This window comes from Corythoichthys intestinalis, chromosome 22 (assembly GCF_030265065.1).
Source record: "Corythoichthys intestinalis isolate RoL2023-P3 chromosome 22, ASM3026506v1, whole genome shotgun sequence".
NCBI classification, from domain to species: domain Eukaryota; kingdom Metazoa; phylum Chordata; class Actinopteri; order Syngnathiformes; family Syngnathidae; genus Corythoichthys; species Corythoichthys intestinalis.
This window is the reverse complement of record NC_080416.1, coordinates 24114567-24141378: the sequence shown is the minus strand read 5'-3', so window position 1 is coordinate 24141378 and position 26812 is coordinate 24114567. Positions and strand designations below refer to the sequence as shown.

General features: G+C 37.2%; 3 protein-coding genes and 1 non-coding gene across 11 annotated transcripts in view; 3 read left to right on the top strand and 1 right to left on the bottom strand.

Moving 5' to 3' along the window:
• Nucleotides 1-2960: 2960 nt before the first annotated feature.
• LOC130910642 (uncharacterized) lies at nt 2961-17259 on the top strand. 3 transcript variants are annotated; one of them, XM_057828112.1, is made up of 9 exons: nt 2961-3104; nt 3546-3651; nt 8904-9017; nt 9084-9140; nt 10077-10214; nt 10420-10467; nt 10568-10681; nt 14748-14855; nt 14919-17259. In XM_057828112.1, the coding sequence occupies exons 2-9, from the start codon at nt 3553-3555 to the stop codon at nt 15003-15005; spliced, it is 765 nt and encodes a 254-aa protein (XP_057684095.1). In that variant the 5' UTR covers nt 2961-3104; nt 3546-3552; the 3' UTR covers nt 15006-17259. The 3 variants fall into 3 exon arrangements, with proteins under 3 accessions (XP_057684095.1, XP_057684094.1, XP_057684096.1); XM_057828111.1 differs by having other exon boundaries at nt 3543-3651; XM_057828113.1 differs by lacking the exon at nt 10420-10467 and having other exon boundaries at nt 3543-3651.
• Nucleotides 17260-21377: 4118 nt separating this feature from the next.
• On the top strand, nt 21378-22666 carry LOC130910981 (40S ribosomal protein S27). The gene is made up of 4 exons (XM_057828669.1): nt 21378-21503; nt 21985-22093; nt 22163-22273; nt 22511-22666. The coding sequence occupies exons 1-4, from the start codon at nt 21378-21380 to the stop codon at nt 22537-22539; spliced, it is 375 nt and encodes a 124-aa protein (XP_057684652.1). The 3' UTR covers nt 22540-22666.
• On the top strand, nt 22306-22435 carry LOC130911051 (small nucleolar RNA SNORA35). The gene has a single exon (XR_009061954.1). It is a non-coding gene; the product is annotated as a small nucleolar RNA SNORA35 (small nucleolar RNA).
• A 556-nt stretch (nt 22667-23222) lies between the features above and the next one.
• Nucleotides 23223-26812, bottom strand: part of LOC130910205 (small conductance calcium-activated potassium channel protein 1-like) — a 65957-nt gene continuing 62367 nt past the window's right edge. For 5 of the 6 annotated variants that reach the window (XM_057827241.1, XM_057827240.1, XM_057827245.1 and 2 more), the window contains 2 exons: nt 23680-23758; nt 23223-23594 (listed from right to left, as the gene is read on the bottom strand). In XM_057827241.1, coding sequence (XP_057683224.1) covers nt 23367-23594; nt 23680-23758 — 307 coding nt within the window. In that variant the 3' untranslated portion in view covers nt 23223-23366. The remainder of the gene's footprint in view (nt 23595-23679; nt 23759-26812) is intronic. The other variant, XM_057827246.1, reaches the window with a different exon arrangement.

Here is a 26812-nt window from a genome sequence, read left to right as displayed (position 1 = left end):
GGTGCTGAGAATCTTCTTTTAGTTTTGCCAAAAACCGGCGTTTCAGTCCAAATTTGTCATGCTTGCCCATATTCTCTATCCAAGGCGTGCACAATGGCAGTACACACGCTGGCTGGATAGTTTCGTACTACCACTAGGTAACAACAAAAACAGCGTTCTATTTCACTTACAGGGTGTGTTGGAGTTTTTGTATTGCAGATAAAAGTGCTTGTATATTATAATGCAAACCCCCGCAGCTAGACACCGCAATGACACACGAACACATTTGGAAACGAAAAGGTCTCATGTCAGTTGCACATGAATAACCAGCAAAGTGCTGCATGGTGGAAGCTCAACAGCAAAAACAAATAGTAATATGGCTACAATGCAAGCATGTTTTACCTATTTAAGGACACCACAGATAGATAACCTTTCTGGACTCCACGGTGTAAATCTGCAGCTAAGTTTTCCTCGCTGGGCACTATTATAGAACTATCATCATAATCATCTCCATATTTGGCCTCGAATTAAATTTTAGAAAAATATCACTGTTTTTGTAAAGAAAGTAAAAAAGGTTTTCGCGGCATGTTAACACCTCCTCTGTCAACAGTTAACTTTTCCGTTTCCACTAGCGCCTTATTCAACGTGAATTATTCAACTTATTCAGGTGGTGACCATGTTATTCACTAACAAAAACGTTTTCGACATACAGTGCTGCTCGAAAGTTTGTGAACCCCACAGCGATGGTCAGATTTTTTGTAAAAAAAACTAAAATAACCTTATTAAATGTTAAGTTATACCCAAATCCACAATACTGACATTCCAAATAATGGACTGAAACAAAAGAAATAGTTATATTGTCATTCTTTATTTAACAAAAGTGGTTGATTTAAGAAAAACTCAGATATCATGTGTGCAAAAGTATGTGAACCCCTTCAGTTAATAGGATATTGCGCCTCCTTTTGCAGAGATTACCTCAACCAAACGGTTTCTGTAGTGACTAATCAGCCTCTCACATCTACTTTGGGGGATTTTTGCCCATTCTTCCTTGCAGAACGCAGTCAGTTGAGAGAGGTTTGATGGGCGTCTGGCATGAACTGCTCGCTTCAGGTCCCGCCACAGCATTTCAATGGGATTTAGGTCGGGACTTTGACTGGGCCAGTCCAGAACACGAATCTTCTTCTTTTTCAGCCATTCCTTGGTTGTATTGCTGGAATGCTTTGGATCATTATCATGTTGCATGATCCACCTTCTGCCAAGCTTTAACTTCAAAACAGATGGCGTCAGGTTATGTTCTAGGATTTGACAATATTCCTCAGAATTCATAATTCCCTGGACTATGTGGAGTTGTCCAGGTCCTGAGGATGAAAAGCAAGCCCAGATCTTGACATTCCCACCTCCATGCTTCACTGTTGGGAGAAGGTTCTTTTGGTGGTATGCAGTGTTGACTTTTCGCCAGACATGGCGGTTTTGGTTGTGACCAAACAGTTCAATTTTGCACCTACATCAGTTGATGAAAACTCTTTTTAATTTAGTCTCGACAACACAACTGTTAAAAAAAACAAAAAAAACTACTGAATTGATTGATTAGGAAATCAGGTTGAAATAATAGAAAATTCCAAAATGTTGAGGGGGTTCACAAACTTTTGAGCAGCACTGTATATTAAATCTCAAAAGTTAAATACACAATTGTTTCTTATGTATTTATAACAAAAATAATCTACTAAAACTTTTCCCCCAAACAACAGGGGGTGCTGCAGCACCCTCAGCGCCCCACTTTCCACGCCAATGCCTTCCCTCCTCTTTCTCCTCTGTTGTCACCCCTCCCCACACATCCACCATTAGTAGTTTATGATAACACCACTATGTTCATAGGTAGCATAGGCATGTAATACTGTACAGTACATATTTCCTGTTGTTTTTTGTTGTTCTCCTCTTCTGTCTGCTTCCTTCCTTCCTGTTCACCCCTTTCTCCCAATAAATAAAACATAATGAACAAACCACACAGGGAGGATATCAAACTCCCATGTGATTAATTAAAACGGTTCAGATCATAAGGACTCTCTGATTCCTGTTCTTCATGTCAAATCAGCTGAACAGTACAGGTAAAAAAATAGGGGGGAAAAAGCTAACAGAAGTCAAATTTATACGTATATAGCATTAACATGTTTTTTTCCCCACCAAAACTTAATGTGATATTGATTGACTTCAAATTACAAGTTCAGCCAACTTTTTTTAAACAGTGAATAAAATAATACATGTAATACAAACAGTGGCGCCACCAGGGGGTGGCCTGGGGTGGCCACGGCCACCCCTATAAATTTGTTGGCCACCCCACTGGCCACCTTAGATTGTTGTAGCATCAGTTATGCATTTCATCCCAAATGAATGCATTTATTTTGTTTTGTTAAATGTACACCTTATGCCTAGTGTATACATAACACAATAAAACAGAATTGTTGTGGAACTCTAAATGTTGACTGGACAGTTATGGACTATGCACATTAAATCATTAGTAACATCAAATATTGCACAATACACCAAAGTATATCAGTAGGCGTGTCTTTAAGTCTTTTTCATAGTTTTCCCCTGACCTTTTTACTACAATAATATAATGAAAACATGAAATTATGGCTTTTAGTTTTGGTGTGCCACCCCAAGATTTTAAGTGGCCCCATCTGGCCACCCCTATGTAAAATTTTTGGAGGCGCCACTGAATACAAATGTACACATTTAGCCATTAACTTCAAAACATATAAATTTAAAGATAAGAGTTCACACTTAGAGTAAATAGACTTAAAAAATAAACAAATTCCTATGCCCATTACCTCATTTGTGACCTTTTTAAAAATATCTCTGAATTATAGGGAGGGGGGAAGCCAAGCTAAAAAAAGTATCGTCATCAATTAATGATTTTTAGCGTCACTGCGTGATGACATCATGGGAGTTGTCTCCGCTACATTCCCTCCTTCCATCCTGGACTGCAAGTCTGCGAAAAGTCTGCAGCGGCCCGTTTGCTGCAGTGCAATCACACACACACACCCTTTCTCACTCCTATTTTCACAGCCTGCCTGCACAGCAACAACATTGTGACCGAGAGGAGGTTCTTTGGTGACTCAGCACAGGTAAGAGCGTCCTATTTTTCAGAATATATGTTCTTAGGGAGATGTGTGAGGGATGGATGACTACATGTTTCTACTGGACTAGAGCCTAGTCATACTGCAGCTCCATCCCATTTTGGTGCAGTGTACCTTTAAAAGGGCACTGCAGTGATGAAGGGGGACAAATGAGAAACATATAATTAAGTCTTATAAAATGTATCACTTAAGATTCCCATTTGCACTGCATGATATTGCAAACTGCTTTGATCAACATGAGGGAAGCTGATAAATGGGTTGAATGTTTTGTACCTGTGCCTTTAAGCATTCGCTCTCTCTTTGGCTGAGTCAGATAGACGACTCAAGGACAAACAGGGCCTACATTTATAATCTAAAGTTGAAACATGAAACTGTCTATTATGATTGTTATCATTAAAACATGTTCCAAAACCTTTTTTGCGTCAGCTGTAGCGAGATGGCCCAAAACGACCCGAAAAACCTGATGCCCCCGCCGGGGACGCTGACCCCAGGCCAGCTGCAGTCTCACTTCAAGATGGAGCCAAAGACTTTAGGGGTGGGCAAGTTTGGTTTGGTTTAACTATTCACTGTGACTGACAGCAATCCATTTGGAGTGGGAGGAGGCCTCCCAAAAGGCGGAGTTTGAGGGGGAAAATGTCATTGCATGTACCATACTGGCCCGAATATAAGACGGCCCTGATTATAAGACGACGCCCTCTTTTTCAAGACTCAAGTTTGAAAAAAGACTTTTTGAACACCAAATTAATTTTTATACAGAAAATAATTACAGTACATCTGAAACAAATGATTATAACAATATATTTATAAGAAAAAGCATGTTATTTTGCCTCATTCAAATCTTGATATCTGAACATTTACAGTGCCCTCCATAATTATTGGCACCCCTGAAAAAGATGTGTTTTTTAGCTTCTAATATTTGTTTTTATTCAAATAATATGGGAACTTAATGGAAAAAAACAGAAAAATCCAACCTTCAATACAAGTGCATTCATTCAGTGGGGAAAAAATCCCAAATAAAGAAAAAATTATTTGACATCAAATAATGTGTGTCACAATTATTAGCACCCCTGGTGTTAATACTTTGTACAAACCCCTTTTGCCAACAAAACAAGGTCCGGGGACTGAGATGGCCATGGGAGGAGCTTGATTTTGTGTCTGGTGAACCATTTTTGTGTAGATTTGGCCATATGTTTAGGGTCACTGTCTTGCTGAAAGACCCAGTGACGACCCATCTTCAGCTTTTGGGCAGAGGGCAACAGATTTTGATTTAAAATGTCCTGGTATTTCAAAGCATTCATGATGTCATGCACCCTAACAAGGTTCCCAGGGCCTTTGGAAGCGAAACAGCCCCACAGCATCACTGACCCACACCCATACTTCACAGTGGGTATGAGGTGCTTTTCAGCATGCGCATCTTTCGTGGCACGCCAGACCCACTTAGAATGTTTGTTGCCAAAAAGCTCAATCATGGTCTCACACAAAAATACACACGGTCCCAGGCTTCAACTGTGACCGTGTGCTTTGGTCAGATTTTTTTCCCCACTGAATGAATGCACTTGTATTGAAGGTTGGATTTTTCTTTTTTTCCCATTAAGGTCCCATATTATTTGAATTTAAAAAATATATATCAGAAGCTAAAAAACACATCCTTTTCAGGGGAGCCAATAATTATGGAGGGCACTGTAAATATGTAAAATAAAGTGCAATCACATTCGTAAATGAATGGCTTCTGGTTTTTGAAATGTAACTGCATTAACCATCAAAGTGAAGTCTAACTGTAACTGTAGTCTTGAAACAAATCTGAATAATGAAAAACATTGCAATAAAATAATGCAAACTGGTCCAACTTGAGAGTAGCTGAGATCTGTCATGAAAGAACATCGCTTCAATGATATCTGGCGCCATCTAGCGCCGTGAATGGGTATAACGTCTAGACTGCGAATATAAGACGACCCCCACTTTTTCAGTCTTACTTCAATGCAAAAAACACCGTCTTATATTCGGGCCAATACGGTAATTGACTTTCCTATAAATTAATTTAAAGGGGAAGTTCAGAATTTTTTGACATAAGGCATAATCTTCAAGTTAGTAGGGGTTTAATTAGTCGGTGGAGTTGATTTCAACTAATTCCATGCAGTTTGTTATTTATGTGTTAGTTTCAGGGCTCCGGAGTGGCTAAGCTAGTGAGAGTCAATGGTGCTTTCTTAGCATACCAATAAAAAACAACATATGCACGCATGAGAATCACTGATAACCCATGCAATCTTCAATTTTCAGGATAAAGTTATTACCATTGCATGTCAAGAATTGTAGTATGAACAGCAACATTTGTAATCCAGCAGCTCTGCAGGTAACAGGCTGTCTAGGCAAGCAGGGTGGGGTGATATCACATTCGTTTTTTCACCGACCGCAAATTTTTTTTTTTGTGGGAACGAAAGGGAGTTCCCAGCAGACTGAGCATGAGTGACCGAAGCACTCCTCTCTGTTGTGGTCACATAACGCACCTACAAAAAAATAGTCCTGCAGAATGACATGAATTACAGCAGTTTGGTGTGTGTTTGGCCACATGAGTATTTTTCAAAAATGATCTGCATTTTGAAATTGTTTGGTTATTTTAGATCTGTTAATATCGTTTTTTTATTGGCAAGCTAAGCAGGCACCACTGACTCGCTCTAGCTTAGCCACTCTAGAGCCCTGGAACTACCAAACTACTGAAAAAAACTGCACAAAATTTATTTAAATAAACTCCACCAACCAAACCCCCACTAACTCAAAGATTAAAGCCGAATGTAAAAAATTCAGATTTTCCCCTTTAAAATAAAGACCTAGCCATTAAAATGTTGTCTATAAAGGTTCTAAAGCAATAAAACAAACAACCAAAATGAATGGAATGAACAAAAATCCTACAAAGTATTTCATAATAGGTCAAAATTATTTTTTGAACAGATCATGTGACTAGCACCTCAGAGACGGTCCTTTGCTTTGCTTAGCCAAAACTACACTTGAGGAGGCAAGATGGATATTTACATTTTTTTTTTTTAAACCTAGGCTTTCAAAAGCTTCAAGAACAACTGATTTTGAACCGAGGATTGAACACGAACAGTGTCAACATGCATACACATACTGTATACAGTGAGGAGCAGAAGTATTTACTCCCCTTGTGATTTTGCAATTTCACACCACTTAGAAAATAGGTTGAGGTCTGAAATTTCAATCATTATTGAAACAATAAATCCAGAACCCACATTGTATGATTTTTCAATAATTTATTTGTATTTGTATTTACTGAGGTTCATAAGTATTTTTACTATGAGAAAATCAGTGCTAACATTTAGTGCAGAAGCCTTTGTTTGCAATTACTTACGTCAGACACTTTCTGTAGTTGTTCAGCAGGTTTTCACATAAGGAAACGGATTTTGGCCCATTCCTCCACACAAATCTTCTTTAGACTTGTCAGGTTTCGGGGCTGTCGTTGAAAAACGCGAGGTTTCTGCTCCATCCAAAGATTTTCAATTGGATTGAGATCTAGACACTGGCTAGGCCACTCCAGAACTTTGACACACTTTTTACGCAGCCACTCCTTGGTCAGCTTGGCTGTGTGCTTCAGATCATTGTCATGTTGAAAGATCCAGTCACGACTCATCTACAAGTCTCTGAGGGAAAGAGATTTGTGATCAAAATCTGACGATACATTTCACCATTCTTCCTCTTTACACAGTACAGTCATACTCCTTTGCTGGAATGCAGCCCCAAAGCATGAGGTTTCCATCCCCATGCTTCACAGTGGGGATGGTGTTCTTGGGATTGTACTCATCCTTCATTTTCCTTCACACATGACAAGTAAAGTTTGCACCAAAAAGTTCTACTTTGGTGTCATCTGACCACATGATCCCTTTGCATCATTCAGATGGTCCCTGGCAAACTTCAGACGGGCCTTCACATGTACTGGCTTCCACAGGGGAACCTTCTGAGCAATGCATGATTTTAAAGCATTGCACCTTAGTGTTCTACTGACAGTAGCCTTTGAAACTGTGCATCCAGCTCTCTTCAGGTCATTGACCAGCTCCTGCCGCCTAGTTCTTGGCTGAGCCCTCACTTTTCTCATCATGAGTGATGCTCAACGAGGAGAGATTTTACATGGAGCCCCAGTCCAAGGTAAATTATCAGTCATGTTTAGCCTTTTTCCATTTATGAACAATTGCTGCAACTGTTGATTTATTCTCACCAAGCTGCTTTCCAATTGTCCCATAGCCTTCTCTAGCTTTGTGGAGCTCAGCAATTTTTTCTCTGGTGTCTTTCAAAAGCTCTCTGGTCTTGCCCATGGTGTTGGATTATGACTAACTGTGGGGTGCACAGGTCACAATATTGAGCTCAAACAGGTGGTGGGTGGGTACTTACTCATGGAGTAAGGTAGGTATTTTTTAAGGTAGTCTGACAACTCTTTGAGTGTCATAATTATTGCTGATTCTCAGGGGTACAAATGCATATGAACCCGAGTAAATTACAAAAAATTATCGAAAAATCATACAACGTGAGTCCCGGATCTTTTTTTTAGATTATGTCTCTATAAGTGGAAATGCATCTATGATTGAAATTTCAGACCTCTACCTATTTTCTAAGTGGGTGAACTTGCAAAATCACAAGGGGTGCATAACATTGTAAGTAAAGATGTCCCGATCGATCGGCATCCCATTTTCAAAGTATCGGAATGAGCAAAAAAATATCGGATATGCCTTTTTTATATATATATTTTTTATTTAAAGCGTTTTCTAATTGTATATAACGTTACAGACAAAATGTCTTACACTCATCCAGAGTAGTTTTGGCTTAAAGTAGGGCTATCAAATTTATTGCGTTAACGGTGGTAATTATTTTTTCTTAATTAATCACGTTAACTCATTAACGCATGCGCTGCACGACCTACTCACGCATTGTCGCGTTCAATCTATAAAGGTGCCGTTTTACCAATATATAGAGCTAAACGCAGCGTATAATGAGTAGAGAGAGTTTTGGCAGTCTTTGGAGCCTCTTTTTAATTGGCTAACGCCTTAGAATCCCTCTCTCAGCAATTAAAATTAATGTGGGAAAGCAATGTGGGGAAGAAAGATAGTAGTTGATCATTTTCTTAACACCCTATGTTCTTTCCCAACGCAGAGAAGATATATCAATTGGTGCCCCTACGCACAGTCATGGTTGCACTTCCCATCATGCATTTGGGTTGAATGGCTGCAGTATCATTTACTGAAAGCTCAACAAATACACTAGATGGCAATATTTAGTCACAATATACAAAGTCACATTTATCCTTTAAGAATTACAAGCCTTTCTATCCGTGGATCCCTCTCACAGAAAGAATGTTAATAATGTAAATGCCATCTTGAGGATTTATTGTCATAATAAACAAATACAGTACTTATGTACTGTATGTTGAATGTATATATTCCTCCGAGTTTTATTCATTTTTTTCTTAATGCATTGCCAAAATATATATGATCGGGAAAAATTATCGGGAATGATTGGAATTGAATCGGGAGCAAAAAAAAAGCAATCGGATCGGGAAATATCGTGATCGGCAGATAATCAAACTAAAATGATCGGGATCGGATCGGGAGCAAAAAAACATGATCGGAACAACCCTAATGTAAGTTAACTCTATTGCTGACACTGCGTTTCGGGGTCATTTCACCCCAAAAGTCAAACTCCGCCTATGGGTCTCTCCGTCCAAATGAAGTGGATGTTTATCGCCGTCAAAGCCAGCCAATGTAACACCATGCTGGTTGTCTTCAGGCCATCCAGCTGGTCATCGCGGTGTTAATCCTGTGCCTGAGTGCGTCTGTGCTCCAGCTTCACGAAATCCACTTCACGGCTGACGTGGCGCTCTTCCTCATCGTCGTTATCCAGGTGGGATAGTCAGCGGGAGCACTAATGTTTGTCCTGAGCTGACCCCTAACGTCTTGGTTCTACTAGGTGGCCTTGTCAGGGTCGGTGTTGATTCACAGTGGTAGGAGGCCCACTTTGTTTTGGGTGAGTAGAATTTTACAGTTGGGGATGAACACATGATTCTTCTTAGTCTAAGTTATTTTTTAAAAATCATAACAGTTTTTGTGAAATGTATAGTTCTTTAGAAAACACTATTATTTGTCTTTTTTTTTGGGTCAAAAGAATAGCCAATTAACTCATTCACTCCTAGCCTTTTTCTTTGGGCTGCGCCGTTTATTGGCATACGCTTCTGCAACTCCTTCACAACAAACAGAATATCATTTAGTGAAAGCACAACAAAAATAATATTGCTATCTCTCAAAAAAAATAATGTTCACAAAAAGAAAAGCACTTCAGTCTGTAGTAATGAGGCCCTATTCTCACACAGCTAAACAACAATGCAAAGAGAACTGGCATTACTCAGAGTTTGGTCACTCATTTCTTATTATTGTTATTTTTATTCTTATTATTATATTAACTCTACTTTTGAATCAAAATTGTACAAATTTTATTAAAACGAAAATATGAAGAGGTGTTTTAATATAAAATTACTATAACTTGTATCTATAACATTTATCTTTTATGAACTACAAGTCTTACTATCCATGGATCACTTAAACAGAAAGAATGTTAATAATGCAATTTGTGGATTTATTGTTATAATAAACAAATACAGCACTTATGTACAGTATGTTGTATGTATATATCCGCCTTGTGTCTTATCTTTCCATTCCAACAATAATTTACAGAAAAATATGGCATACTTTAGAGATGGTTTGAATTGCGATTAATTACGATTAATTAATTTTTAAGCTGTAAATAACTCGATTAAAAATTCTAATCGTTTGACACCCCTAAAAAAAACGTAAAAGACATGTAAATATGTCTTTGGGACACTGAAACAATTAAAAATAGAACATATTTATACGTTTTTGGGGAGCAAATGAGTTAAAAAATCTGATTCATGTTTTTTTTTGACAGGTGAAATGCGCCTTGGTCCTTCATCTGATCAGTGCGGCGTTCGCTACCGCCGCCCTGGGCCTGATGTCCAAGCACCTCCCGTACAGGCAGGATTCGTACCACTGCGAGCACTGTCGCCGCATGGAATACCACGCTGTGGTAATGCAACCCGAATGCTTGTATTATTGTTCACCTGTAGCTAATCAAGTGTCCTGCGAGCACTGGTCACTTAAACCGGTCTTGACTGAAACAATGTGTTTGCAAGACGCAAATAAATATTGTCTATATACAGGCAACCCCTGTTTGTCGTTGGGGATATTGTTCAAACGCACCCGTAGACACCTTTGATGTTTTGTCTTGGCAGCTACATTGTTTCAGGAGATGCACCGAGCTGGTCGAGCAAAAGTGCAAAGTAAGCGCATGGCCCATTTTTTTCTGTTCATGTGTTGAGCACTTGTGTTACATTTTTGCATTTTTGATGAATTTTGTTGTCGTTGTTGTTTGACGCTTAGCTGTTGATTGACGGCATCCTGGGAACGCTGGTGGTCTTCCTGGTCCTGGAGCTGCTGATCTGCATCACCGCCATGCTATTCGGACTCACCGTGCTGGCTGCGCGTAGGAGCCAGGTGATGCACATGCAGGATGATATACAGTTGTACCTGTACTTACAAACGTCTCTACATACAGAATTTTTAGGTTAAGAAATGCCTCAACCGGAAAATATAGCCTCTTGTTATGAAAGAAATTTCAAGATACTAAAGACAAAAATACAGTATGGCTGCGACTGGCAGTTCCACGAGTTTACTGAGCGTAACATATTTATAGCTGCTCTGCCATTGGCTGTTGCCGAGCATTCCTGGCATCCAATTGGCTAAGAAAGATCTCTACTGTATGTGTATGTGTGTATTGTATTGCCCTCTTCATTCGCCCCTTGTGTTCCAAAAGCTTTACATGAGTGCATTAACTTTTATTCTTTATTCTTAGTTTTTACATTATACACAACTTTGATTTAATGTCTCTTGTGCAATAATTTAATTGTAACATGTACTTTTTTACATGTTTTGAAGCATTTTTATTAGGGCTGTCAAACAATTAAAATTTTTACTCGAGTTAATTACAGCTTAAAAATTAATTAATCGTAATTAATCGCAATTAATCGCAATTCAAACCATCTATAAAATATGCCATATTTTTCTGTAAATTATTGTTGGAATGGAAAGATAAGACACAAGATGGATATATATATTCAACATGCGGTACATAAGGACTGTATTTGTTTATTATAACAATAAATCAACAAGATGGCATTAACATTATTAACATTCTGTTAAAGCGATCCATGGATAAAAAGACTTGTAGTTCCTAAAAGATAAATGTTAGTACAAGTTATAGAAATTTTATATTAAAACCCCTCTTAATATTTTCGTTTTAATAAAATTTGTAAATTTTTCAATCAAAAAATAAACTAGTAGCCCGCCATTGTTGATGTCAATAATTACTTACACAATGCTCATGGATGCTGAAGCCTATAAAATCAGTCGCACCCAAGCGCCAGCAGAGGGCAGCAAAACTCCACAAAACACAATTAACAAGTGGGCATTTCACTATACTGTCATACGGGGCATGTGCGTTAATTGCGTCAGATATTTTAACGTGATTAATTGAAAAAAAAAAATTACCACCCGTTAACGCAATAATTTTGACAGCCTAATTTTTATGCATTATAAAAGATTTATGTCAGAATTAGAATTAGAACGGATTAGGGCATTTACATGGCGAACACGTCTCTGCTTACGGAATTTTGAGGTTACAAAACTTTTCCAGAACCAATTCATCTTGTAAGTAGAGGTCTCACTGTACTTTGGTTGCCTTTTTTCATGAATCGCTAAGATTTGCTCACAATTTTCTTCATTATTGTGCCTTTTGGTTACCCCCCTCCCCTTTATTTTGACAGGATATTTTTACCTATGGTACTTTAAATGATTTATTCTACGACTACTAACGATGGATAATTTTTGTTTGTTATTTATAAATTAAAAATATTTAATTTAAATGTTTTTTTTCTAGTGTATAGTGTATTTTTTTTTTGTATAATGTATAGTGTCTTTTGTCGTTTAAGTTGAATATTACTGAATTATACTTAAAAAATGCACTGAAGTGTATTATAAAAAGGTCGTTTAAACATTTTAATTCAATTAGTCTTTTACGTACCACTAGAGGGAGCTTGTGTGCAGCTGGTGGTATTCGTACTTAGTGGTGGAATGTAATGCAGTAAAAGTACTTTGTTACTGTACTTAAGTACATTTCTGTGTGTCTGTACTTTACTTGAGTACAAATATGAAGTGGTACTTTTTACTTTTACTTCACTTCATTTCAAAGCTGGTATCTGTACTTTTTACTCCACTACTTTCCAAATTGTGGCCTGCGTTACACGTTACTTTTTTGTTTCTTTTTTTCTCACTGTGAATTGATAGTTTGGTTTTCATGCCTCCGGCGCAATCGATAATCCCCGTGCAACTATACCATGACAGACCACTAGAGGCAGCAACACGAGTACAAGCAACATTGGCAGCTGAACAAGATATTAACCAATAAAAAACACTATACTCTTGTACAGTAGGTGGAGGTAAAAATGTGGTGTATATATATATTTATTAGAGCTGTCAAACGATTAAAATTTTTAATCAATTTAATCACAGCTTAAAAATTAATTAATCGTATTTAATCGCAATTCAAACCATCTCTAAAATATACCATATTTTTCTGTAAATTATTTTTGGAATGGAAAGATGAGACACAAGACGGACATAAGCATTCAACATACTGTACGTAAGTACTGTATTTGTTTATTATAACAATAAATCCACAAGATACCATTAACATTATTGACATTCTTTCTGTTAAAGGGATCCATGGATAGAAAGACTTGTAGTTCTTAAAAGATAAATTTGAGTATTAGTTATAGTAATTTATATTAAAACCCCTCTTAATGTTTTCGTTTTAATAAAATTCGTAAAATTTTCAATCAAAAACTAAACTAAGAGTTCGCCATTGTTGACATCGCCGAGCGGGACGTCACATGGGCTCCCTGCCGTTCTTCCACAGTGTCTTTAACTACGTAAGGTAGTGATTGAAATACACCACAAGGTGTCAATGGAGAGTTTTAAATTAATTAGAAATCTAGCCAATGCAAAGTCTGAGTAAGTTTTATGTGTATTTTGCATACCTATTTTGATTAGGAATGCCAGTTCTCTTTGCATTGAGCGCTTTTCTTTTTGTGAACATTATTTTTTGGCGAGAAAGGAATATTATTTTTGTTGCGCTTTCACTAAATGATACTATAGCAACTTAACTGTTCCACTCAAATGCATGATGGGAAGTTGGGCAACCATGTCTGTCACTGGTGGCTGCAATTGGTATACAGTATGTTCTGCGTTGTGGTTAATTAAACGCGTTAAGAAAAATATCGTCTCCTTTAATTCTTCCCCACGTCGTTCACCACAGTGGTTATGTTTGTTCTGAAAGACTGCCAAAGCCAATGCCAATAAAAGGCGCGGTCCAATGAACGCCTGTGTCCTCTCGCATTTCTCTACCTTTTCGCTCTCAATGTGCTAAAACGGCATCATTGTAAACTGTTTGAGGCAACGCATGAACGGGTCATTCCGTGCATGCATTAATTGTGTCTAATATTTTAACGTGATTAATTTTAAAAATTAATTGCCGCCCGTTAACGTGATAATTTTACAGCACTAATATATATATATATGGCGGAAAACACAGAGAAGACTGAAAACGCAGTTTCTGCTCTTGCACTCCTCTTTAAAAGAATCTGCAGTATTTTAAGCCAAAACAACTGTTGTGCTTGATAGAACATTATGTCTATATGCTGCCATAGCAGATTCATGGCGCATTAAGCCTCCGAACTATTTTTAATTTGTCCGTTTTACCCTAAAAAACCCGTTTACAGACGTCGCGCGACCGCTTTTGTTTCAACCTAGCCATAAAAAGAAGGTTAGTAATTATATTTGTTATTCAAAATGTCTGTCATTTTTAGCTTAGAATCATTAATTGATGTCTAATATTTGGTTTAAAAAAATAAAAAAACCCAGACTTTAAAAAATGATTCACTCGCATATTTTAAACTTTTAAACAAATTACGTCACAATGAAAAATTTGGCGTCTGTAAAAAAGTCACGGATATCTACCTCATAACTATCGCTTAATTGTATCTATATTTTTTTGTTACTGTCGCATTTTCCCCGATATGTTAGATGATTAATAATCAGTCCAAACAAAGAAAAATGGAAAAATAACGTTTAAAAGGGTTACCAAATGAAAAAGAAAACCTCAACCACTCCTTGTTGTCTGCGATTTCTGCATCGCGACCCTTGTTATATCACCATGTTTCACCTACAAAATGAAAAAAAAAAAATCTGGATGTGGCCATTCACAGTTGTGTCTTGACACTCGGTAATACATGCTACATGGAGTTTTTGGATTGAAACAAGGTAAGTACGCGATAATATCTCATTAAAATCATGGCGTCTTTAATTCTGCTCTCTTCAGACAATTTTGAAATTTGGCCAAATTGGGGGTCTCAGAGCGGAACTTCTAGTCACCTGAGTGTTTTCCGCTATATATAAGCGGTTCGGAAAATGAATGAATGAATGAATATGTAAATTCTGTATTTAGGTGCCCAGTGAGCGACCTCGCTACCCACAGACTCGCCCACCTCCATCCCCAGCTGTGCAGGCTGTCCGGGCAGCTCCCCCGGCCGCTGCCGAGCCCAGCACAACTCAGGTACCGCTTGCACACATGCGTGCGTAAAGGCCTGCAAATATTACTCGGTCTGTGTGTCAGCAGGTGGCCGTGGTGGTGACGGAGCCTGACTCAGAGATCCTGGAAGACATTGCCACCCCACCCACCGAACCTCAAGTTGTGCCCATTTAAAAAGCGCACCTTTGCACAAACACTCACACCATTGTGTAAATAGATCCGGTTGCCGCACCTGGTGCTGCTGAATAGTGGCAAAGTTAACTCTGTGTCAGTCAAGTGACAAACATCATTGGAATGTGAGCAACAAGCCCACAAAAACTGTTCAAAGTAATGGGGAAAAGGAATAGTCACTATAGTAGTCTATAGACAGAAATAGTTTATAATATGTACAGTGTGTATGATATATTGAAGTCACATGACTACTGAATGAAGAGGCACATAATCGTGTACTGTATTTCAGCACTTACTGGCAGGCTCAGACGAGGAACATTTTTGGAACATAACCTTGTATATTGTATTTATGTCTAAGGAAAGTAAGACTTAAAAACTACCGGTAAATAACAATAATGATGGAGCTCATTTTATTTGTACTGTATTTTTCGCTGTTATTTTGTTTTTGGTTATTTATTTTTGGTATTTTTTGTTTGTTTTTTTAAATAATTTTCATTACGAATGTAAATATATATATTTTTTACTATCAAATAAAATAGGTTCTAGACAACTGTTGTATTTTTTTTTATTTGACATATCTTTAATTTTTCATAAGTGTTATTCCTCTAGTTTGTTGTCACATTTTTTAAAAATGTATACCGATTTTTTTTTTTTTAATTGACTAAAGTAGTATTCACTATTTTATCCAAATGTTATCTTATTTTGTACAATCCTATATGTATTCATTTAAATTGTATTTGCATTTTAATTTTCATTTAATTTGCAGTGTGGGTTTCATTTTCATTCATTTTGAATGGATAAGATTACAAATGTCGTTTGTACATTTAATATGTATGGAATGCTTATCTTCAATTAAAGTGCTATGTAAAGTGTTACATAAAAGATCACTCATTACAGATGTTTACTTTAAGGTAGTGCTGAATTGTTGTATACTGTACATATATTTAGTGTATCCTTTACCACTGGTCAATCCGCATTCTGGGACACATTGTATATTGTCTAAAAGTGTCAAATAAAATCTTTCACTCAATAGGTGAATAGAAAATGATGATTTTTTATTATGTGTTATACAGTATATACAATGTTGCAAATATTTGCACTTAATGAAATGTAATTTCCATCAAAATAAGCATAACGGCGACAAGTAATCATCATTTACCTTGAGTCAATCGGAAACCATCAGTCAGAACGATCCAAATTCATGTGTGGAGTCCCTCAAGGCTCCATTCTTGATCCACTCTTATTTAACATCCATATGCTTCCCCTAGCTCAGATTATGGAAAAGTATGACATCTCCTGTCATACCCCTATGCAGATGACACACAACTCTACATTTCTGTGTCCCCACATGATTATAGTCCCTTAGTCTCCCTGAGTAAATGCATTCATCAAATCAATGAATGGATGTGCCAGAATTTTCTCCAGCTAAATGTGGAGAAGACAGAAGTGATCATTTTTGGGCCAAAAAAGGAAAGGTCAATGATAAGCAGGCACCTTAGCAGTTAGCACAATGTCACTTACAGCTACAAATCAAGTCAGAAATTTTGGCGTAATTATTGACTCAGACCTAAAATTTGATAGCCATCTAAAGTCCGTCACTAAATCTGCTTATTACCACCTAAAAAGTACAGCCAGAATTAAGGGGCTTCTGACTCAACAAGACATGGAAAAACTTACGCATGCATTCATTTTCAGCAGATTGGACTGTATACGGTATATTTACAGGTCTTGATAAAAAATCAGTCAGGAAGCTGCAGCTAGTACAGAATGCTGCAGCCAGAGTCCTCACAAATACAAGGAAAACTGAACCACATTAAACCGGTTTTGAAATCGTTACACTGGTTTCCATTGAGTTAAAGGATAGACTATAAAATACTACCGCTCATCTACAAAACACTTAATGGCCTTGGACCACAATACATGCTTGATTTGTTAGATTCCTATGAAACATCTAGACCCCTAAGGTCGTCTGGAACGGGTCTCCTGTGTTTTCCAAGAACAAGAACCAAGCAGGGTGAGGCAGCATTTAGTTATTATGCTCCCTACCTCTGGAACAAGTTACCTGAAGGTCTGAGGTATCCTCGAACTGTTAGCTCCTTTAAATCAGGGCTAGAAACGCTTTTGTTTAATACAGCATATCCATAACTATCTATATATTTCAAGCTATTTGCTTTCTATTCCTCTTGTGCTTTATCTCCATTGCTGATTTCAATTATTATTAGTAGTAGATTTTTTAAAAATTCTTTCCGTGATTAAATGCAATTTTTATGTACAACTTTATGACCTGTTTCAATTGTCTTTGTTTTGCATTCTATTGATTTAATGTGATTCTTGTGATCTTCATGTGATGTAAAGGACTTTGAATTGCCTTGTGTTAAATTGTGCTATATAAATAAATTTGCCTTGCCTTGCCTTGAGTGACTGGAGAAGAAATGGGAAATTATTTCTTTTTTAAACTCGTTTTATTTTACAATGATCTCAATGCTAAAATAAAAATGACATTAATTGTACAATTTGTACTAATTGTATGTAATTGTAATTCTATGCTATCATTATTATCAATATACAAATCAATATTACATGAAGCAAAAAAAAAAAAAAAAAAAAATTACAGTACATACGTAGATATTTGTTGGAAACAATAAAATGTATTTTCTACTTATTATTTTCCTTTAACCATAACACATTTTCTGATAAAAGAATAACAATTAAACAATTGAATTGTCTATATTGATATACAGTGCCTTGCAAAAGTATTCGGCCCCCTTGAACCTTGCAACCTTTCGCCACATTTCAGGCTTCAAACATAAAGATATAAAGTTTTAATTTTTTGTCAAGAATCAACAACAAGTGGGACACAATCGTGAAGTGGAACAAAATTTATTGGATAATTTAAACTTTTTTAACAAATAAAAAACTGAAAAGTGGGGCGTGCAATATTATTCGGCCCCCTTGCGTTAATACTTTGTAGCGCCACCTTTTGCTCCAATTACAGCTGCAAGTCGCTTGGGGTATGTTTCTATCAGTTTTGCACATCGAGAGACTGACATTCTTGCCCATTCTTCCTTGCAAAACAGCTCGAGCTCAGTGAGGTTGGATGGAGAGTGTTTGTGAACAGCAGTCTTCAGCTCTTTCCACAGATTCTCGATTGGATTCAGGTCTGGACTTTGACTTGGCCATTCTAACACCTGGATACGTTTATTTTTGAACCATTCCATTGTAGATTTGGCTTTATGTTTTGGATCATTGTCCTGTTGGAAGATAAATCTCCGTCCCTGTCTCAGGTCTTGTGCAGATACCAACAGGTTTTCTTCCAGAAGGTTCCTGTATTTGGCTGCATCCATCTTCCCGTCAATTTTAACCATCTTCCCTGTCCCTGCTGAAGAAAAGCAGGCCCAAACATGATGCTGCCACCACCATGTTTGACAGTGGGGATGGTGTGTTCAGGGTGATGAGCTGTGTTGCTTTTACGCCAAACATATCGTTTTGCATTGTGGCCAAAAAGTTCAATTTTGGTTTCATCTGACCAGAGCACCTTCTTCCACATGTTTGGTGTGTCTCCCAGGTGGCTTGTGGCAAACTTTAAACGAGACTTTTTATGGATATCTTTGAGAAATGGCTTTCTTCTTGCCACTCTTCCATAAAGGCCAGATTTGTGCAGTGTACGACTGATTGTTGTCCTATGGACAGACTCTCCCACCTCAGCTGTAGATCTCTGCAGTTCATCCAGAGTGATCATGGGCCTCTTGGCTGCATCTCTGATCAGTTTTCTCCTTGTTTGAGAAGAAAGTTTGGAAGGACGGCTGGGTCTTGGTAGATTTGCAGTGGTCTGATGCTCCTTCCATTTCAATATGATGGCTTGCACAGTGCTCCTTGAGATGTTTAAAGCTTGGGAAATCTTTTTGTATCCAAATCCGGCTTTAAACTTCTCCACAACAGTATCTCGGACCTGCCTGGTGTGTTCCTTGGTTTTCATAATGCTCTCTGCACTTTAAACAGAACCCTGAGACGATCACAGAGCAGGTGCATTTATACGGAGACTTGATTACACACAGGTGGATTCTACTTATCATCATCGGTCATTTAGGACAACATTGGATCATTCAGAGATCCTCACTGAACTTCTGGAGTGAGTTTGCTGCACTGAAAGTAAAGGGGCCGAATAATATTGCACGCCCCACTTTTCAGTTTTTTATTTGTTAAAAAAGTTTAAATTATCCAATGAATGTTGTTCCACTTCACGATTGTGTCCCACTTGTTGTTGATTCTTGACAAAAAAATTAAATTTCATATCTTTATGTTTGAAGCCTGAAATGTGGCGAAAGGTTGCAAGATTCAAGGGGGCCGAATACTTTTGCAAGGCACTGTATTCATCCGAATAAATAAAAAGAATAGAGAATAGAATAGAAAAGTATGTTAATGCTGAAATAATTTGAATTGACTTAGTTTGTATATGAATTATTTAACATAAATATATATATATATATATATATATATATATATATATATATATATATAAAACTAAACAAAAATACTGCGTGAATTTCTAAGTACTGCTAATTACTTCTCACCTTCGTTACCTTGCTCCTAAATTTACGTTACATCGTCGAAATGACTGAATAAATGAATAAACTGTTGAAAATTAAGATTGAAATTTGGTTTTGAAGCGAATAATTGTGCTTTTTGTGGTGTGGACGTAGAAAATTTAAGTCATATGTTTTTTCACTACAATGTAGTTAATTCATTCTGGAGTCAATTAAAAACTTGGCTGAAATTTAAAAAAAAATTTAATTTGCCTATGACAGAAGAAACAATTTTGTTTGGTGTTTATCAAACAGATAAGAATTTAGAATTTGCTTTAAATGTGATATTGCTTTTGAGGAAGTTTTTTTATTCATAAGTGTAGATTTTTTAAAAACCAAACCATGTTTGGCTCACTGGAGAAATGATTTCTCGATCTTTTGCAAAGCCTTCAGTTTGATGGCTTGGAAGGCTCTTCCTCTGTTTTCTTTATTCAAACAATTTAAGCTGATTTAGAAAGTTCCCTCCAAAAGAAAATTTGTTGATTTTTTTTGTTTTCTTTTGTTGTTGTTTTTTTTTATGTGTTTTTTTGTTGTTGTTGTTGCTGCTGCTATTGTCTGCTTGATAATGCACAATTATAATATTGTATTTGATGTTGATCTTGAGTGCTTTGTTTTGTGTGTATATGGTTCAATAAAAAAATAAATAAACTGTTGAAAATACTTTTTCTAATTGAACAACACAAAACATACAAATAACAAATACAAAACAACTAGTTCACATAGAATATAACCATCTCAACATATTTACATCATAAGACATAGAAAAAAAAAGAAAAAAAAAAGTAAATAAATAAATAAAAATAGTAATTCAAGAGGAAATTAATACTAAACAATTTTGCATGAGCTTCTATAGTAGACTTGCATTTATTATTTTGTATCATATTAAATGATGTGAAATATGATTCAAATTCAACCAAAAAAATCTTAAAGTTCGGATTTACTTTTGGAAATTTAGATTTATGAATATAAAATTTCCCTAGCAATATATAAAGATTTAATATAGTAAATATTTTTTTTTATCTTTGGATTCAAATACAGTAATGATCGCTTTTTCCTGTCAAGTCAATGTTTTGTTTAGTTTGACATAAAATATATTTCTGAAGATCCGTCCAAAACTTTACACTAATGGGGCAACCATAAAACAAATGAGTCACGCTTTCAGGTTCAGTCATACAAAATGTACATTTGTTGTCAATATCCTTAAATCGAGACAAGTACACGTTAGACGGGTATATATTATGTAAAAATTTCAAGTGCAATTCCCGTACTTTGTGGGAAACAAACAGTTTAAATGGAACAAGCCACGCCTCCCTCCACTTTATATCATGAAACTGTATTCCAAAAGAATTTCCCACGAGGTACAATCCTCCTCTTACTATAGAATGATTCCCTTATATGTTTATTTGTACATTTCTTGCTTAAAAGATCTATATTATTTAAATAAAGGATCTCATCACCGGCTAGGTCATTCTGTCCTTTATACTCTTTCATTATTAGTTCTAATATTCCACTGGGGATGGAGTCAAACACAGAATGAAATTCTTTAAATTTAATGGGAAATCCTTTATCTATTAGAAATTCTTCATAAGAAAGAAGCTGTCCATCACCTTTAAACAAATCTTTCAAGTATATAATATTTTTATCAATCCAATTTTGTATGAAGAGTGATTTGTTCCTTTTTGTTATATACTCATTATTCCAGATAATATATTTGTGTGGAGAAAAATTGTGAGAGTGACATAACTTCCAAGACAACAAGGCTTGTTGATAAAACTGAAAAGACCTTACCAAGATGGCCGCAGCGGTCGCGTCAAAATCGTCACTTCCTGTTTGGGAGTCAAAGCGACCGCGGATATCAGGGCCTCGCTTCCGGTTGTGCCTCCTTTTCGGCAGCGGCTACTTCCTCGCCAACATGCCAGTGAGTATCCTTGCCTCTACTTCTAACGATATTTCCCCCGTTTAATGACACTCTAGAGCGTTGATTCGCGTGTCAACGTTTTGCCGAAGTCTTTGCGATTCCACCGGTGTCCACCGTGACAGCCCTTGTTGCCTTATAACCACACTTTAACATAAATAACTCTACAATTTTCTCTAGCGCATTGTATCTCAAGATGGCGGCGCGCACACGGCAAACATGGAGCCAGCCGGACCGAGTTTCGCACTTTAAAACCTCTGTTTTTACATCTTAATGTCACGTAAATGCATTGAATTGCGTATGTATTACGCGGTTACGCTAATTGAAGTGGTTTCGTGGTGTGCCGAAAAGAAATAACGGACACGTTACCTAACCAGAAATGTAGGCCGACTTGGAAGCCTGACTGGGCAGTCCGGTGAAACCAGTAATCGTGTGTCACTTTAAATATAATGGTTTGTAATTATTCTTTCCCGCTATGCTTTAGCTCGCAAAAGACTTGTTGCACCCATCTCCAGAGGAGACGAGAAGGAGGCACAAAAAGAAGCGTCTTGTTCAGAGCCCCAACTCTTACTTTATGGATGTGAAATGTCCAGGTAAGATACCACAAGCTTGCATTCTGGCTGAAATTCTGTTTGGAAATTAACGTGATGTTATGTGTGCAGGATGTTACAAGATCACGACAGTGTTCAGCCACGCCCAGACGGTTGTTCTGTGTGTCGGTTGCTCGACGGTCCTGTGTCAGCCTACCGGAGGCAAAGCACGTCTCACAGAGGGTTGGTATCACTAAACATTTGGATGTGTTGTCCGGCACTGCTAGGTGACTGGGCTTCCTGTGCGGTGGTCTTCCAGTCTTATTGTGGTGCAAGAACAACCTCAGTTTGCAGAAGGGTTGAGCTAGACCACTGGCTCCCCCCTTTCGAAGGCTGAGAACAAGCATTTAGCTGACGTTGTTTGGAATTAAAGAACTACAATTGGCAAATGTTGACTCGTCCTTATGTTTTTCCTTATAGGGTGTTCGTTCAGAAGGAAGCAGCACTAAAATGCTATTCCCGGAGCTGAAGGGACGAAGCGCTAGGAGACTGACGCCGCTGTGGCAGATGTCATTGCATCGCAGCCCTCTGATCCTTGTCATTCAATAAAAATGTTGTTTTGGATAAACAAAAGAATGCTTAATTGAGACAAGTTCTGATTTGTTTATTAGAAATATATTTCTACCATGGGAAGGTGTGAAGATATACTGAATACAGTGAAAGCTCTGATGTTCCTATAAATCTTCCTTTGGAAAATTTAAGAGTTCAATCGTAAAAGCCATCGAGCACCATTGGGCAAAAAAGAGCCTGCAAAACCAATTCGCCATGAAAAATTCTAACGGAATTATTAACCAATAGGTGATGTAAGCTTTTTTGCGTTGATAAATGTCCAATCCATTCGAACTGGGAGGATTATAATGAATAATCACTGCCATCCCTCCTACCAATGGATTCAATGTCAATGGTAGGCAAGTAGTCACAAGTAAATGCATTGTCCCTGTCATCATAATGGATGTCTGCAAGCATATGCAACTGCATAATTTTTACACTAAATTTGCTTGGAGTTGTCTTTGTTGCTATATATTTTTTACATAAGCAAACATTAAACTTGGAATCAGTGGTATATTGGCCTATATTTGACTTTTAACGAAGAAAGTACCACTATAAAACCCCTAAAGATATACCCCCCCCCCCCCCCCAAAAAAAAAAAAATGTTAAAACATGAATTGCCACTAAATATTTTTGGTTGAACGCTTTCCAATTGCAACTTTTCATGATCCCATTATGTAATACCTCATTCGTCCGCCTAAGGGGCGCCAAATACCAACTTTTCTGTCTACCTGTCCGAACTCCCTCCAGCAGCATCGCCTTTCTTTTCCCTCTCGCGCAGCAGGTGGCGTATGGAGGAGTTCTGCGTGGACAAAGTGTTTGTCAGCAGCGGCATGAGGCCGCGAAACCCCTCGCGGAGCTCCTCCACGTGCTTTTCCAGGTCGTGGACGTGCGTGTCTAGCTCGGCCCGGCATCCCTGCACTTCCAACAGCACGTCGCTCAGTGTGGTTTGAAGCTGAAGGTTCCCAAAGCAAACAGACGTCACAACAACGGTGCTTTCGCACTCGGCTCAAATTCGCAAAAACGGTGCGTGCACTTGCCTCTCTCACCTTGCAGAGGTCCACCAGCGTGCTACCTTGGTCGGCTAAGATCCTCTTGTCCATCTTGACGCGCCGAAGCCTGACACAAATAATAATTATGATTATTATTGGGGGTGGGAGTGTGTGAAACTCGCAAAACAATGGGTTTGTTTTATTTATTGTCAGATTTCTTTTTTTATGTTTAACAAGTTCGACCTGTTGAGAAACTAATTTATGACTGTGTACTGTAAGTCCCTCCTGTGGTTACGTGGGCAATTTCCCGTGCTGTGCAGAGTATAGCCTAAATCATTGTAAATTGTTGTCAAAACATTGATACCATGGATATTATCTGAAATTGAGGCTTGTAAGTCCCACAGCGTGGCAAGTGGCCATTTGCGTGTTGTTTTCAGTACCATTTTCTACTATGTTCCGGGACCTGTGCCTCTATTGTCATCCCTGCGCTTCGGCACCTTATAAATTCAAATTAAGCACTGGCGGCCGCTTATAGTCAGGTGCGCCTTGTAGTCCAAAAATTACGGTATATTAAAACTAAGGCTGCAGCTATTGATTATTTTAGTAGTCGATTAATCGATGAACTAGTTTGTTCGAATAATCGAGTAATCGGATAAGGAACATAAAAATTTAAGATACCTGAGCTGAGCCTCAAACATATGGGGCGCCGTTTGTAAGCAGCACATGATCAAAATTACGACAACATTTTCTCACATTTAGCGCCACACAGTGTTTAAAATGCTGTGAAATTTTTAGTCACTTTTTTTTTTTTTGCACATTTACAACAATATTTAGCAACTTAAATATTTATATTTAAATAAGAAGTTTTGGACCTGATTGTTTAAATCCAGAACTAAATATTAAAGTGAAATCTTAAACTTATATCCTATATCCTAAATGTTGAATCAGAAAAATGGTCGGAACTAAATATTTAGCTTAATATGCAAATTCGCATGACTGGAGACCGCAAGTAACAAAATAAAAGCTGGTGGAGCAGCTCAGACTGTCTGTTTACGTTGCTTGAAAATGAATAAAACCTACTCAACTGTGGAAGTCTGTTCTTGGACCTGAGTAATTGAAATAATAATATATAGGTGAAATACATATTTAGGAGAAACTATTTAAAGAGTATTTTGTGTGCTCCAGCTTTTATTTTGTTACTTCCGGTCTCCAGTCATGTGAATTTGCATATTAAGCTAAATTTTTAGTTCCAACCATTTCCAGATTTAGCAATTGGGATACAGAATATAAATTTAGGATTTAAATTAAATATTTAGTTCTGGATTTAAACAATCAGGTCCAAAACTTATTTAAAAATACATATTTAAGTTGCTAAATAATCTTGAAAATGTGCAAAAAAAGTGACTCTAATAATTTCACACCATGTTTTAAACACTGTCTGGCGCTAAATGTGAGAAAATCGTAATTTTGAGCATGTGCTGCTTTACAAATGGCGCCCCGTACAAACGGTATAAGAAGAAAAAAAAAAAAAAAGAGGATTTAAAAAAGAACAATTGGCTAACTTAAATAGCAAAAGTCTACTAGCTTAAATGCTATAAAATGTGTATATATATATATATATATATATATATATATATATATATATATATATATATATATATATATATATATATATATATAATGCTCTTTACAAATGGTTCAAACACATATTCCCAAAAATATGCTAACTATACCTATGAACTAAATTACGAATGCATTAAAAAAACATTAGCTCAAACACAAACTTAGCTTATGTTGGTCTTAACAGGGAGCAGCTGGATTAAGCCATGTGAATTGCGTTATGTCAAATTCACTGTTGCCACTAGAGTGCAGTGTATCCATCCAAATAAATAAAACTAAGTGTAAACACTTTCAAAACCATGACAATGCCACAAGTATCCGAAGCAGCAAAATTTTTTCCTAATTGAATTACTCGAGTTAATCAGATTAATTGTTGCAGCACTAATTAAAAGACCCATTTCTGGGTATCTGGATATCCAATCCGTTGTGTCCTTTTTTTCAATATAAAATACAGTGGGGCAAATAAGTATTTAGTCAACCACCAATTGTGGAAATTCTCCAACTTGAAAAGATTAGAGAGGCCTGTAATTGTCAACATGGGTAAACCTCAACCATGAGAAACAGAATGTGGGGAAAAAAACAGAAAATCACATTGTTTGATTTTTAAAGAATTTATTTCCAAATTAGAGTGGAAAATAAGTATTTGGTCGCCTGCAAACTAGCAAGATTTCTGGCTGTCAAAGAGGTCTAACTTCTTCTAACAAGGTCTAATGAGGCTCCACTCGTTACCTGTATTAATGGCACCTGTCTTAACTCATTATCGGTATAAAAGACACCTGTCCACAAACTCAGTCAGTCACACTCCAAACTCCACTATGGCCAAGACCAAAGGGCTGTCGAAGGACACCAGAGACAAAATTGTAGACCTGCACCAGGCTGGGAAGACTGAATCTGCAATAGCTAAAACACTTGGTGAAAAGAAATCAACTGTGGGAGCAATTATTAGAAAATGGAAGACATACAAGACCACTGATAATCTTCCTTGATCTGGGGCTCCATGCAAGATCTCACCCCGTGGTGTCAAAATGATAATAAGAACGGTGAGCAAAAATCCCAGAACCAGATCTCCAGATCTCAACCCCATTAAAAAATCTGTGGAGGGAGTTGAAAGTCCATGTTGCCCAACGACAGCCCCAAAACATCACTGCTCTAGAGGAGATCTGCATGGAGGAATGGGCCAAAATACCAGCAACAGTGTGTGAAAAGCTTGTGAAGAGTTACAGAAAACGTTTGGCCTCCGTTATTGTCAACAAAGGGTACATAACAAAGTACTGAGATGAACTTTTTGTATTGACCAAATACTTATTTTCCACCATGATTTGCAAATAAATTCTTTAAAAATCAAACAATGTGATTTTCTGGTTATTTTTTTCCACATTCTGTCTCTCATGGTTGAGGTTTACCCATGTTGATAATTACAGGCCTCTCTAATATTTTCAAGTGGGAGAACTTGCACAATTAGTGGTTGCCTAAATACTTATTTGCCCACTGTAAATAAATTAAAATAAAACTAAAAGCTGGGAGTTTGACTAAGGGTGTGTAGACCTTTTGTATCCAATGA

What these genes read in the sequence shown, in the direction of transcription:
- LOC130910642 (XM_057828112.1), top strand. Translation starts at nt 3,553, where the DNA reads ATGGCCCAAAACGACCCGAAAAACCTGATGCCCCCGCCGGGGACGCTG. An exon ending in TGGAGCCAAAGACTTTAGGG is followed by an intron (nt 3,652 to 8,903) that starts GTGGGCAAGTTT and finishes GGTTGTCTTCAG; the next exon opens with GCCATCCAGCTGGTCATCGC. An exon ending in TGGTCGAGCAAAAGTGCAAA is followed by an intron (nt 10,468 to 10,567) that starts GTAAGCGCATGG and finishes TTTGACGCTTAG; the next exon opens with CTGTTGATTGACGGCATCCT.
- LOC130910981 (XM_057828669.1), top strand. Translation starts at nt 21,378, where the DNA reads ATGGCCGCAGCGGTCGCGTCAAAATCGTCACTTCCTGTTTGGGAGTCA. An exon ending in TATGGATGTGAAATGTCCAG is followed by an intron (nt 22,094 to 22,162) that starts GTAAGATACCAC and finishes TTATGTGTGCAG; the next exon opens with GATGTTACAAGATCACGACA. An exon ending in CAAAGCACGTCTCACAGAGG is followed by an intron (nt 22,274 to 22,510) that starts GTTGGTATCACT and finishes TTTTCCTTATAG; the next exon opens with GGTGTTCGTTCAGAAGGAAG.